The following is a 14,888-nucleotide window of genomic DNA, read 5'->3' as shown; positions in this document are numbered from 1 at the left end:
TATTTACGTTTCCAACATTGTAAGCCTTGATTTGTAACTAACCAAGAATTTTCCCCCTATGTTAAACTCTCTCTTTCACAAATCCTAATTTGTTCAGTTCACTAATTGCCCCAAGGCTGAGAGTCATGCACCAGGTTCTAAATCCACTGTCTCTTAATGGTAACCTAAGGGGCTGTGAATGTCTCCTCAGCAACCTCTGCCAGCCCAGAAGGGCCCAACCTGCACGTCAAACTGGGATTCCTTCACATGGCAGCATGCAGCATTGCCACTTAACCACCAGGAGAGCCCCATGTGTCTTCCTGTGTGAAAAATAGACATACCTCTCTCTCCTTTCCTCTTCATCCTCATCCGATTCGTTATCAGATTCTTCTTTATTTATTCTTCTGTCTCCTTTGAGCTTTGGTATGCCCTTCCTTCCAAATGGTGTCTCATTTTCCTTCTTCTCAATTTCTTCTTCTATGTCTTTATTTTCCTTGTTACTATCTTTTGATTTGTCACCTTCAATTTCTTTTTTAATTGGGGTTATATCTCGAATAATGCGTCGGCGTCCCTGTGACCATAAAAGCAAAAAAAGTGTATTGAACACATTCAGACATCCAACTGTCAGTATGGCCACAACTGAGTGACAGGTGAAAAACATACATCTCAGGACTGTGTTTGGCAATAATGTGTACAAACCTTTAACAAAAGTTATTTCTGAACTGCCAGATACCATTAAGATTTATGTCAAGACTCCAGTTTCTAATCTTGAACATCTTGCAATACCGTGCCACCATAAACAAGAATCAGTTTCTTTTTTTTTATAACTGCCATCACCAAGGCATCCACCTTGGCTACTTAAACTTTTCTCTCTTCTGGAATCCAAGAGGATATAGTTTACCCATTGCCCTTCCAACCACAAGCCCAGCTTTTGGAGCCTTCCACTACACCGAGATTAGGGCCAGAATAGCTTGATGTACTGGAAAGATTTTAAGAAGATCTCTTGTAGATGCCATCTGTTGCACAGGGGCTTCTGAGATGTTCAAAGCTTCTACAGATTGAGCAATTATATTCATTCAAGTTATCTTCCCTCTGGAACAGAACCATTACTATAGGATCTTTCACCCACCAGATTCTCCCCCTCTTCAAAGGGATCGAGCCCTGAAGCCCCCTTAAAGCTACACTAGGAGCATTCCTGTGTTCAGATGCACCTGCTGATACAATGGACTGAGAATCCTAGTTAACTGATCCAACCAAGACCTTTTAGGGTTACTGAGTGCCTCTGAATTGTTACCCCCAGAAGAATGCATCTGAAAGTGCAGAGCTCCCTGAGCTTTTTTTTTTTTTTAAAGATTCAGGCAAAGCAATGCAAACTCTAGAGAGAAGGGGGATCCCCTGCTCCCAGGGGTCCTGAATCCCTTTGCTGAGACCCTTAAAGCTACCTCAGGAACATGGCAGGTTCCTGAAAAAGTTCCTCCAGTACCACTTTATGAGTCACTTTTTTGATTTCCAAAGAAATAGCAGCAGACAAAATTACCACTGTTGATACAGTTTCTGCAGCAGGAGTATGACTGAAAGGAAAATTAGGCTTACTGCTGCTGCCGGAGTAAAGGTTCTGCTGATTCCAGGTGGCCACTTCAAACTGCATTGTCCGGATGTGCCCTGGAGGCCTCCAAAGCACGAACTCCTTTTCCCCTGCTCCAATGCCATCTCCATGATAGCATGCAAAACAGGCTACTGGCCCGTTGTTCTGGAGCTTGACATGTCTGCCAAATGACTGCCTCAGTACTGCTTCCAACACTACAGTGAATCCAGTCTCACAGCATGAAAAACAGTCCACCAACACAAACCCCACTTCCCAGTCATAAGTCAACATCTACCACCCCCATGCTTAAGACTGTATCTAGCACTTCTCCCCCTCTGTGAGCCATTACCTGTTTGTCTGGACTTTGACAAAAGAATCTATATTATTTTTCTTTTATTCTCCAAAAACTTGAAGGAAGAAACAATATGGGGTGTGGGGAAGGAGAAGGGAATAGTACTACTCTGAGCCTGCCAGCACAGAGGGAAAGAGAAAACTACCCCAATTCTGGGCATCCTCTCAGTAATGGCCCTGAAAGTAGATCCTGAACTCCGTCCCTGCTCTCCTAGCTCAACTGGTTAACCAGTCCTCTAACTGGCCCAGGAGCAAACCAATCCAGAACCAGTGCATGGTATGCCCGCATTCCATCTGCTGGAAACAAAGCAATGCTGTTGAGCTGTAGCCTATATAGGACAGAGCATGCAAGTGATTGGGTTTATCTCCCATCTGCTGGCTGGCCAGAATAACCCATTGGATCATGACTGGTCTGGTTGGGACAATAAGGAAACATTTTAACATTGGGAGGGGGTTGGCCTCTCAGAGTCATACAATTAATCCTGTTATGTCACTGGGAATTCAGTTAGAACAGATGTAGAACTTAAAAAAAAGAGAGGTTAATCAGGATGTCTATATAACACAATGATTAACTTCACCTTAAACTCAGAATAATAAGGGGGGAGATAATCAATGTGAGATACTGTTAACTTGGGTTATTTTAGCATTGGTAGGGATTGATGACTACATTCTAATTACACACATTAAGAAGGTAACTTACTCGTGGTGATCGAATTTCAATTTCAATTTCTTTTTCACTTTCACTATCTGAACTCATATTCTCTTCTACTTCCTCCTTTACTTCTGCTGGCGACTTCTCTTGTGCTGCTGGTACAATGACCTCCATAGGCTTCTCTGGTGTTTCAATCTCCTTTACAGGCTTGGGATCATTATGGTGGATTGTCCTAAACTGAATACTTGCAGATCGACAGTATTCCTCAAACCCATAAAGATATCTGTACAAATTTAAAAGAAAAACAAACAAACAAACATACTCATATTGTTCAATTAAATGCAACAGGCTAATGCTGCTTGAAAATACAGTTTCCCTCAAAAGCAATTTGCATTTTTCAGATTCCAGTCCTGTTTACTACACTAAAGAGAGTCCAGTTGAACTTTCTTTAAAGGAGAACTAATCAATATCCTTTGAACAGGCAGCCCTAGCTTTCAGTCTTTCCTCAAGTGGTCAAAGCTGCTCAGCCAAGAAATCAATTGTCTGCTGATAGAGGCATCACCAAATTCTTCTTCAGCAGCTCACTATAACAAGATGATCCACTCATCCACACATCTGTTTACCCAATTCACTTTGTACTACCCATCTTGTCTGTCTACATATCTGCACTTGGCCCCTCAGTTACATAGTAAGATCCCTGCCCATCTTCAAATCCTTACTCAAAGCCCACCTCTTCAATGTCACCTTCGGCACATAGCCATTATACCTCCATTCAGAATATCTAGACTGCCCCAACTTGACATTTCATCCTTTAGATTGTAAGCTCCTTTGAGCAGGGACTGTCCTTCTTTGTTAAACTGTACAGCGCTGCGTAACCCTAGTAGCGCTTTAGAAATGTTAAGTAGTAGTAGTAGTAATTGTAGAAACTTTATTATAATAACTGTTATTTAAATGTTCTGATATGTGCTTATTAAGTATCAAATATAATACAATGTTTGACTGGTGTAATGTTATTTAAAAGTTCTTCCAAGCTGTCTATTATGATTCAAAATGAATGAAGGCTAATGTTTGAGTTTCCTCTGCTTCCTGATGAAGGATATCAGAAAGTGATCATACTGAAGGGAGGATTCTTGAGATAAGTGTTGCCTTTATTTAAAGGCTTGGAATGATACCGAGCTTAATTAAGAACATTTTGATATTCTGAACACTGATTGAAAACGAAAAAATTTGTATAATCAAGTGACTATACACATAGCACACTACAGCACTTTCTTCTTCGAAAATGGATTAATGATGATATGGTGCAAAAGCTTAACATTGTGAGTGTAAAGCGAAGCATTTTGAAGTCTATTCACTAACAATAATTTAGTTATACCGAGTTCTATAATTTAGCTTTTTGATTGGATATCATTTGTATTGTAGAACATTTATCAAATATTGTTATATGATGTTCTACAGTGCTGTTAAATGTGTATATTTGTAATACCATTTCATGTTAGTCCTATTACTAGGTTTCAATTTGCTTTTTCTAAGTTTATTTCACTGAATATATTTATATTTCATCATTTTACTGTTATGCAGCTAAAATTGTAAGTTTTATGTTAAACTGTACTCGCTATACACCACCTTGAAGAATCTCTTCCTAAAAGGTGGTTAATAAATCCTACTTACTAAATACATAAATAAGTAAAAAGAGAGAGGGCAAGATGAAGCTAAGAACTGAAGCTGGAGAAGGATATGCCCAGAATCTAAGGAATAAGATTTCATGGCTGTTTTATCAGCAAACATACTTTTTTTATTTATTGGGATGCTTTAGAACAGGGGTGAGTAACCACGGTCCTCGAGGGCCACAACCAGTTGGGTTTTCAAGATTTCCACAATGAATATGCATGAGATCTATCTGCATGCAATGGAAGTAGTACATGCAAATCAATCTCATGTATTCATTGTGGAAATCTTGAAACTCTGACTTGGTTGTGGCCCTCAAGGACCGTGGTTTTCTACCCCTGCTTTAGAACATTCAAACAACAGATACAATATAAACACTGTTCATATAGTATGCTGATACATCTTAAAAGGTAAAGGGTTGTGATACACAGAACAGACAACATGGGTGGCTAAACCAAAGACAAAATTATACTCTTGAATAAGATATGAGGAACTGATTAAGTTAGTCTCTATATATATAGACTAACTTAAATCAGTTCCTCATATCTTATTCAAGAGTGTAATCTTGTCTTTGGTTTAGCCACCCATGTTGTCTGTTCTGTGTATCACAACCCTTTACCTTTGGTGAAGGACTATTCACTATATATATATATATATATATATATATATATATATATATATATATATATATATAGTGAATAGTCCGTCACCACACAAATTAAAGCTTGATTGAAGAGCAAGACTCTTGAGGTAGTCTTCAGATTGGACATCTCTTCCAGAAGGGCCATACCAAAGCATGGGGGCTGCTCCTGAGAAGGCTTACTGGTGGGTATCATTGTGCAATTCCTTTTGATGAGGGTACAGATAGTTATGTTCCTTGAGTAGCCTAACACTTCGAATAGTGGGCTGAGAACCTGGGCAACTGGGTTTGAATCCCATTAAGGCTCCTTGTGATCTTAGACAAGTCATATTGTTCCAGGTACAAAGACTTAGATTATGAGTCCACTAGGGACAGATAAAACAATATATTTATACAACTACTTTGATTGATATACCACCTTTTTTGTGGTACCATTTACCCTTTACATAATAATATAACAGTAGCCATATTTGGTCAGACTAATGGTCCACCTAGCCCAGTACCCTGTTTCCAACAGTGGCAAAGCCAGGTTATAAGTACCTGCCAGAAACTCAAACTGTGGCAACACTCCATGCTACCAATCCCAGGGCAAGGAGTTGCTTTCCCATAACTGTCTCAATAGCAGACTATGGACTTTTCCTCCAGGAATTCAGATATATTAACTGCTGTTACCACATCCTCTGGCAAAGAGTTCCAGAGCGTAACTATTTGTTGAGTGAAAAAATATTTCCTCCTATTTGTTCATAAGTATTTCCATGTAACTTCATAGAGTGTCCCCTAGTCTTTGTACTTTTGGAACGAGTAAAAAATTGATTTACTTCTACTGGTTCTACACCACTCAGGAATTTGTAGACCTCAATCATATCTCCCCTCATCCATCTGTTCCAAGCTGAGGAGCACTAACCTCTTTAGCCTTTCCTCATACGAGAGGAGTTCCATCCCCTTTATCATTTTGGTCGCTCTTCTTTGAATCCTTTCTAATTCCACTATATCTTTTTAAAATACAGCGACTACAACTGAACGCAATACTCAAGGTGAGGTTGCACCATGGAGCAATACAGAGGCATTATAGTATTTTCGGTCTTATTCACCATCCCTTTTCTAATAATTCCTAGCATCCTGTTTCCTTTTTTTGCCACCGTCACACACTGAGCAGAAAATTTCAGTGTATTATCTATAATGACACCTAGATCTTTCTCTTGGGTGCTAACCCACCCAAGGTGGATCCTAGCATCAGGTAACTATGATTAGTATTATTCTTTCCAATGTGCATCACCTTGCATTTGTCCACATTAAATTTCATCTGCCATTTAGTTGCCCAGTCTCCCAATTTCCTAAGGCATTGCTTCCCAAACCTGGTCCTGGAGGCACCCCAGCTAGTCAGGTTTTCAGGATACCCACAATGAATATTCTTGAGAGAGATTTGCATGCACTGCCTCCACTGCATGCAAATCTATCTCATGAATATTCATCGTGGATATACTGAAAACTTGACTGGCTGGGATGCCTCCAGGACAAGGTTTGGTAACCAGTGCCCTAAGGTCTTCCTACAATATTTCACAGTCTGCATATTTTAACAACTTTGAATAGTTTTGCCATCTGTAAATTTAATTATCTCACTTGTTATCCAATTTCCAGATCATTTATAAATGTTAAATATCACCGTCCCAGTACTGATCCCTGTGGCACTCCACTGTTTACCCTCTTCCATTGAGGGAAATGACCATTTAACCCTACCCTCTGTTTTCTGTCCAATGACCAATTCCTAATCCACACCAGAACACTGCCTCCTATCCCATGACTCTAATTTTAAATTTGGCCCTGTAATTTCAGGAAGGGTGCAATGTAGTCATGAGGCATTCTGAACTAGTTGCAGCTGGTGCACTCTTTTTGGTTTGACCAATATACAGGGCATTACAATCGTCCAGTTGTGATGTTATCATAAAATGCACCACTGTGGTCAGACTTAGCTTTTCAATATATGTAGAGAGATTTTGTAATTGCCTCTGGTGATAGAAAAAGTTCTTAAAGGTTATTATTTTGATCCTGCAAATTCAAAGTCCAACTGTTGGTATTTTGAAGTCCGCTACCTATCCACTTTTTGTATAGCTAGCAATGAGTTAGGGTACTAACACTACATATGCTAGGACATGAAAATTGAAAAACTTTTCCAAAACTCAATTTGGTCCATTTTTTTTTTTTTGTCAGTTTAGAGTTATACCAGTGATTTCCAAACCTGCTCCTGGAGGCACCCCAGCCAGTCTGGCTTTCAGGATATGCATAATGAATATTCATTAGAGAGATTTGCATACATGACCTCCTTGGTATGCAAATCTCTCCTGAATATTCATTGTGCATATCCTGAAAGCCTGACTGGCTGAGGTGCTGCAAGGACCAGGTTTGGGAACCAGAGTTACGTGATTAATTTGATTCATCAAGGTTTATTCCTGTGCAAAATCTCACTAAGCTCATGGAATTTTAATAACTGTGTTGAATATTCTATGCAAAACACACACAGTTCAAAAAGCTGCTATTTTTTTCCAAAACTGCTGCTGATGAGCTGAGTGCTCCTCAGTTGTCCTTTGAAAACCTTACTGCCAAAACCAAAGGCAATGTTCTTGATTAACTAAGTCTATTTCCTTCCTACACCCCAAATAACTTTCATAATATAACTCTAGGCCTGAGTATTAAAATAGTTAAGTCTTCCTGAGTATCAGTAATTTTCACAAAAAAACAAAAGAACATAAGTTCTTTTGTCTTTCCTCATAGGGAAGTTGTCCCATCCCCTTTACCATTTTCTTTGTACCTTTTCTAATTCTGCTATATCTTTTTTGAGATGTGGTGACCAGAATTATACACAGTATTCAAGGTGCAGTTGCACCATGGAGCGTTACAAAGGCATTATGTCATCCTCATTTTTGTTTTATATTCTTTTCCTAATTATTCTCAACATTCTATCTGCTTTCTTAGCCACCGCTGTACACTGAGCAGAGGATTTCAACATATCATCAACGATGACACTTAGATCCAGAGTTGATTAAAAAAAAAAATTCACCATCAGATTGACAGCTCAAATTATTTTTCACCGATACCAGACATGGTGAATAATATAGAGGTCACAGCACTGATTGGACCCATTTGCCCAACTCAGCGGAAAATCCTCCCTCCGTCCCAAATATATTTGAGGATCAGTGGCAGAGCTATGGATTTCTACAGATTCAAGCAGAGGCCCACCAGTTGACCATACTGCAAAATCAAAATGCAGCACTGCAAGCAAAGAGCGCTGTGGGTCTCAAAGACTCAGCAGTAAATCCTCATCATAAGCAAGCATTGTAATAACTTCACTGTGTGAGGGCATATCTTCCACCTCCTCTGAACTAAGCAATGAGCCTAACTGAGGCTCCAAGGAAAGAATAAAAAGAAGGGGAGAAAGAGGACTGCCGTGGTGGGTACCCCGGGCTATCAGAAAGGTTCATGTACATAACCCATTAACCAATAGAGTGGCCAGGGGAGCCGATGAACTCTTTCCAGCACCAGAGCCCCAGGTGGTAGATATAGGCAAGCTCTAACCCAACCACTGCTCCATGCTCTGTGCCAATATCTGGATCCAGGATGGTTACTGGTTAGCCCACAAAGCTGACATTCCGCCTAGATCAGTTCTCTAAATCATCCAGCTTCACTGCTTATTCTGCTAGCTGCACATGCAGTTGCTCCAGTTGTGCAGCGCTAGTATACATTGAATCTTCCAGTGCAGACACTTGATTCTCAAGCTCATCCACTCTGTTCATGAGATTCACCATGCGTACTTCATACTGTTGAAGATGGGTAGAAAGCTGGGATATTTGTGGCTCCATGGTACAGGATACTGCCAAGTTAACTGCTAAAGTTGCGTGTTTGAACAAAGCTGGCGTTGGGCCCTGTACATCCACCATCCTTTCCTTGCTACCACAGGGCTTTACCTGACCATTGCATGGCCACCCATGATCACAAACTGGTCCATCCACCTATGCAAAAACTGCAGGTGTTTTAAAATGCCTACTGTCTTCTTAGATAAGAAATAAAGGTGATTATAAGCAGAGGGTGTCCAGAGAAAGGCAGAGTCATGTCTGCACTGCTCAAAGCATCATGTGGTCTCTCAAAGCAAGGTTTAAAAAAATATATTATTACCTATATAATTTTCAAATCAAAGTAAAATGGACATACCACCAATATCTCATTACAGTAATCTAGCTGTGCTATCACTGTTTGATCTAAAAAAAAAAAAAAAAGAAGCTGTTATCTCAATTTATAAAAATCTTTTTGTGCCACTGCTAGGACATTACATTTCATTCTAAACTGAGAGCCAAAACCAAAGGCAGTGCTATTCGCTTACCAGACCCTATTCCTCTCCTACATGCTGAAAACACATCTCAACCAGTGAGTGAAATCTCCCAGTGGCTTAGTAATAATTTGTTTATACTCAAACAACCCAAATCCTCAGCCATATGCATTACAGGCTGACATTACCTATCTCTTACCCATTCTATCAACCACTTTGTCCTTGTAACGCCCTGCAAGTTTCAGGCATCCCTCTGAGCTTAAGTTTGAAAACTCAAGAGCTCCTTGTTAATGAATTCATGCTTCTTTAATCTGCAGCAATTATTTTATGTTTCAACATTTTTACTGGTGGCGTGTTTAAAGAGACAATTGTTACAATCAGCAACTACATCAAGAAACTCACGACGCAAAAAGAAAAGAGCAAATCACCACATCCATCAACTCCCGTTTTACATAGAAACCCTCACCCTTCCCCACCCCGGAAAAAAAAAAAAAAAAAAAAAAAAAAAAAAAAAGAGTACTCAAACCTCTAACCAACCAACATCAAAGACCAAAAGCCAACCCCACCCCCCTCTACCCCTCCTTCCCCCCTCTCATAACTCTAAACTCAGGCCTGAATTCCAAGGAGAACCCAGCCTCAGCTGACTCTGAAACCACCCCCCCCCTCAGAAGCTGTCGGGGTTCAGTGCATTTATTGGAAGAAGTGCAGTATCAGGTTCCCTCCTCACAAAGTGTTAAGCAGGAGACTACGCCCCCTGGAGCTTAAGATCTGGAGACACGGCTTCCAGATCGCCATAAAGGTCTTCCGTCCTCTGGGGGACTCTCTTGCATCCCTTGCCTCCAAGGTCACCAAAAGAAGAATCTGAGGAAAGGCTGAGAAGGTTAGGGCTCTTCAGCTTGGAGAAAAGGCGGCTGAGGGGTGATATGATAGAAGTCTACAAGATAATGAGCGGAACAGAGCGGACAGATTTGAAGCGTTTGTTTACACTTTCAAACAACAGCAAAACCAGGGGACACAAGATGAAGCTAGAATATGGTAGATTTAAAACAAATAGGAGAAAGTTTTTCTTTACTCAGCATGTAGTTAGACTCTGGAACTCGTTGCCAGAAAATGTAGTGACAGCAGCTGGCCTAACGGAATTTAAAGGAGGTTTGGACAGATTCCTGAGGGAAAAGTCCATTGAACAGGCTGCTTGATCTCACGATTGGGGTATCCCTAGCAGCTAGGCTCACTCAAAACAATGAACATTGGTCAATTGGGCCTCACAACGGCGAGGACATAACAGAGACTGACCTGAAAAGAAACACAAGTGAGAGTGCAGCCTGGAACAGAAAAAAAAATGGGCCTAGGAGGGTGGAGTTGGATTCTAAACCCTGAACAGATTCTGCAGCACCGACTGCCCAAACCGACTGTCGCGTCGTGTATTCTGCTGAAAGCAGTAGTAAGATGTGAATGTGTGGACTGATGACCACGTTGCAGCCTTGCAAATCTCTTCAATAGAGGCTGACTTCAAGTGAGCCACTGACGCAGCCATGGCTTTGACATTATGAGCCGTGACATGGCCCGCTAGAGTCAGCCCAACCAGGGCATAAGTAAAGGATATGCAATCCGCTAGCCAATTAGAGATTGTGCGTTTTCCGATGGCTACTCCCCTCCTGTTGGGATCAAAAGAAACAAACAATTGGGCAGACTATCTGTAGGGCTTTCTCCGCTCCATGTAAAAGGCCAATGCTCTCTTACATTCAAAAGGTGTGCAACTTGTCTTCACCAGGGCGGGTATGAGGATGGGGAAAAATGTTGGCAAGACAATTGACTGGTTCAGATGGAACTCCGACACCACCTTCGGCAAGAACTTAGGGTGAGTGCGGAGGACTACTCTGTTATGATGAAACTTGATATAAGGTGCATGCATTACCAGGGCTTGGAGCTCACTGACACTACGAGCTGAAGTAACAGCCACCAAGAAAATGACCTTCCAGGTCAAATACTTCAGATGGCAGGAATTCAGTGGCTCAAAAGGAGCTTTCATCAGCTGGGTGAGAACAACGTTGAGATCCCATGACACTGGTAGAGATTTGATAGGGGGCTTTGACAAAAGCAAACCTCTCATGAAGCGAACAACTAAAGGCTCTCCAGAGATAGGCTGACCTTCTACACGGTGATGATAAGCACTAATTGCACTAAGGTAAACTCTTACGGAGTTGGTCTTCAGACCAGACTCTGATAAGTGTAGAAGGTATTCAAGCAGGGTCCGTGTAGGACAAGAAAAAGGATCTAGGGCCTTGCTGTCACACCAGATGGCAAACCTCCCCCATTTGAAAGAATAACACTTTTTCGTGGAATATTTTCAAGAAGCAAGCAAGACTCAGGAGACACCCTCTGAAAGACCCAAGAAGGCAACTTCTAAGCTCTCAACATCTAGGCCATGAGAGCCAGAGACTGGAGGTTGGGATGTAGAAGCGACCCCTCGTTCTGGGTGATGACGGTAGGAAAACACTCCAATCTCAACGGTTCTTTGGAGGACAACTCCAGAAGAAGAGGAAACCAGATCTGACGAGGCCAGAAGGAAGCAACCAGGATCATTGTTCTGCGGTCCTGCTTGAGTTTCAGCAAAGACTTCCCTACTAGAGGTATGGGAGGATACGCATACAGAAGGCCTGTTCCCCAATGCAGGAGAAAAGCACCTGAAGCTAGTCTGTATTGGGCCTGAAGTCTGGAACAGAATTGAAAGACTTTGTGATTGATCCGAGTGGCAAAAAGATCCACCAAGGGGGTGCCCCACGCTCGGAAGATCTTGTGGACAACGCCCATGTTGAGCGACCACTCGTGAGGTTGCATGACCCTGCTCAACCTGTCGGCCAGACTATTGTTTACGCCTGCCAGATACGTGGCTTGGAGAAACATGCTGTGACGGCATGCCCAAAGCCACATCCGAACGGCTTCCTGACACAGAGAACGAGATCCAGTGCCCCCATGCTTGTTGGTGTAATACATAGCAACCTGATCGTCTGTCTGAATCAATATGATGTGGTTGGACAGCCGGTCTCTGAAAGCCTTTAGAGTGTTCCAGATCACTTGTAATTCCAGGAGGTTGATCTGAAGACCCTGTTCCTGAAAGGACCAAGCTCCTTGAGTGTGAAGTCCATCTACATGAGCTCCCTACCCCAGGAGGGATGCATCCGTCGTCAGCACTTTTTGTGAGTATAGGCATCCCTTAAGTCCAGAGAGCATAGCCAATCATTTTCCTGAATCATGGGAAGAATGGTGCCGAGGGAAACCATCCTGAACTTTTCTCGGACTAGGAATTTGTTCAGGGCCCTTAGGTCTAGGATGGGACGCATCCCCCGTTTTCTTTTGCACAAGGAAGTACCTGGAATAGAATCCCAGCCCTTCCTCCCCTGGTGGAACGGGTTCGACCGCACTGGCCTTTAGAAGGGCGGAGAGTTCCTCCGCAAGTACCTGCTTGTGCTGGGAGCTGTAAGAATGAGCTCCCGGTGGGCAATTCGGAGGTTTGGATTCCAGACTGAGGGTGTATCCTGACCGGACTATGTGAAGAACCCACTGATCAGAGGTTATGAGAGGCCACCTTTGGCAAAAAAATATCAACCTCCCTCCGACCGGCAAGTCGTCCAGCACGGACACTTTTTCTGAGGCTATGCTGCACTGGAGCTAGTCAAAAGCCCGTCCCTTGCTTTTGCTGGGGAGCCGCAGGGGCCTTAGGCGCACGCCGTTGACGGGAACGAGCTTGCTGGGACTGAGCCTGGACAGGCTGCTGAGAAGCGGGAGTGTACCTACGCCTATTATAGGAATAGGGAGCACTCCTCTTCCCTCCAAAAAACCTCCTAGATGAGGAGGTGGTAGCAGAAGACACCCGGCGGGAAAGAGAATCCATAGCATCATGGTGCTTCTTGATCTGATCGACCATATCATCTACTTTTTCACCAAAAAGGTTATCCCCCAGTAAGGAACATCCACCATTTGCTGCTGGGTCTTATGATCCAGGTCAGAGACGCGCAGCCATGAGAGTCTGCGCATCACTATACCTTGAGCAGCTACTCGGGATGCCACATCAAAAGCGTCATAAGTACCTCTGGCCAGGAATTTTCGACACACCTTCTGCTGCCTGACCACCTGGTGAAAAGGTTCGGCAAACTCTGGCGGAAGTGCTTCGACCAAACTGGACAGTTGCCTCACCGAGTTCCGCAAGTGGATGCTCGTATAGAGCTGGTATGTTTGAATCTTGGCTGCGAGCATAGCGGCCTGATACGTCTTTCTCCCAAAAGAATCCAAGGTCCTAGACTCTTTGCCTGGGGGCGCCGAGGCATAGTCCCTAGTACTCTTGGCTCTCCTGAGAGCAGAATCCACCACCATGGAATCGTGAGGTAGTTGAGACTTCACCATTACTGGTTCTCCATGGACTCTGTACTGGGACTCAGCTTTCTTGGGGACCACTGGATTAGAGAGGGGGAACAACCAGTTTCGCATAAGAACTTCCCTGAGTGTGTTATGCAAGGGAGCCATTGCAACCTCTGTAGGTGGAGAAGGATAATCCAAGACCTCGAGCATCTCGGCCCTGGGCTCATCCACAACCTCCATAGGGAAAGGAATATCCTTAGACATTTCCCGAACAAAGGAGGAAAAAGAAAGACTCTCAGGCGGAGACATCCTTCTTTCTATAGGCAGAGTAGGATCAGAGGGGACCCCATAGGACTCTTCTTCAGAAAATTATCTGGGATCCTCCTCTTCCTCCTACGAGCGATCATCATCGGTATCGGACAAAAGCTCTCTAAGAGCAGCCCTAACCCGAGCCTGTCTCGATGTTGACCCCTGCCTGGACTACGGTGAAGCTTCCTCCGCCAACATCGGAGAGTCGACCCAGGTGGCAGCCAACGCTGCAAGCGGCACCGAGGTCGGGGACCTCACCACAGGCGAAGGACCAGATGTCGCTTCAACAGTCGGTGCAGAAGGCGCAAGCACCCCTGGCACCAAAGTAGACTAGCGCATCAATCCCTCCAGAAGCTCTGGAAGAAGTGCCCTGATGCGCTCGTCGAGAGCCTCCATCGGAAAAGGCTGCGGGGCCAGTGCAGGAGCCGGTGACAGAATCTGTGGGGGCTCGAGAGCCGGTACCAGGCTGCCAGAAGACCGACGCATCGGCATCTCCTGTATAAAGGGTTAGCGGTCCTCTCGGCGCAGACACTTCTCGGGTGCCGAATCCCTCGGCTCCCCGGAGCTCTCGGTACTGTGCATGGAAGGAGATCGATGACAGTTTCTTAGCCTTCGCTCGAACCCAGTCATCAAGGCTCCATGGTACCGAAGAGGAGGAAGTGGAATCCTCACGCCTCCTCGGAGCCGGGTCCGACAAAGGTCGGTCCCGGGGGGCCTGCATAGCAGTAGGCCTCGAGACAGGTGGAGACCCGCTTGATGCCTCGCTGCTCCCAGTGCGATGTGGTCATTCGACAGTCATTACCTGTGCTCTCGAAGTCAATGCTTCCCTCGATGTCGACGCCGCCGACCTCGGTACCGATACCGAAGGACCGGACCGATCAGCAAAAGGTTTTTCCCGTTGAGTCTCCCGAGACACTTGGGTCCGTTTTTTCATTAAAGGACACAGCTTACAAGCAGCTGGAAGATGATTGGGCCCAAGGCACTGGAGACACCACGAGTTGGGGTCAGTACCCGAGATGGTCCGGTTGCA

General features: G+C 43.8%; 1 protein-coding gene across 3 annotated transcripts in view; it reads right to left on the bottom strand.

Moving 5' to 3' along the window:
* Positions 1 to 14,888, bottom strand: part of ARID4A (AT-rich interaction domain 4A) — a 195,702-nt gene that overhangs the window by 66,877 nt on the left and 113,937 nt on the right. For all 3 annotated transcript variants that reach the window (XM_030214162.1, XM_030214163.1, XM_030214164.1), the window contains exons 15-16: positions 2,616 to 2,850; positions 321 to 550 (exon numbers count right to left, since the gene is read on the bottom strand). In XM_030214162.1, the coding sequence (XP_030070022.1) occupies positions 321 to 550; positions 2,616 to 2,850 (465 nt within the window). The remainder of the gene's footprint in view (positions 1 to 320; positions 551 to 2,615; positions 2,851 to 14,888) is intronic.

This window comes from Microcaecilia unicolor, chromosome 9 (genome assembly GCF_901765095.1).
Source record: "Microcaecilia unicolor chromosome 9, aMicUni1.1, whole genome shotgun sequence".
Classification (NCBI taxonomy): Eukaryota; Metazoa; Chordata; class Amphibia; order Gymnophiona; family Siphonopidae; genus Microcaecilia; species Microcaecilia unicolor.
This window is presented reverse-complemented; position numbering and strand designations above follow the sequence as displayed.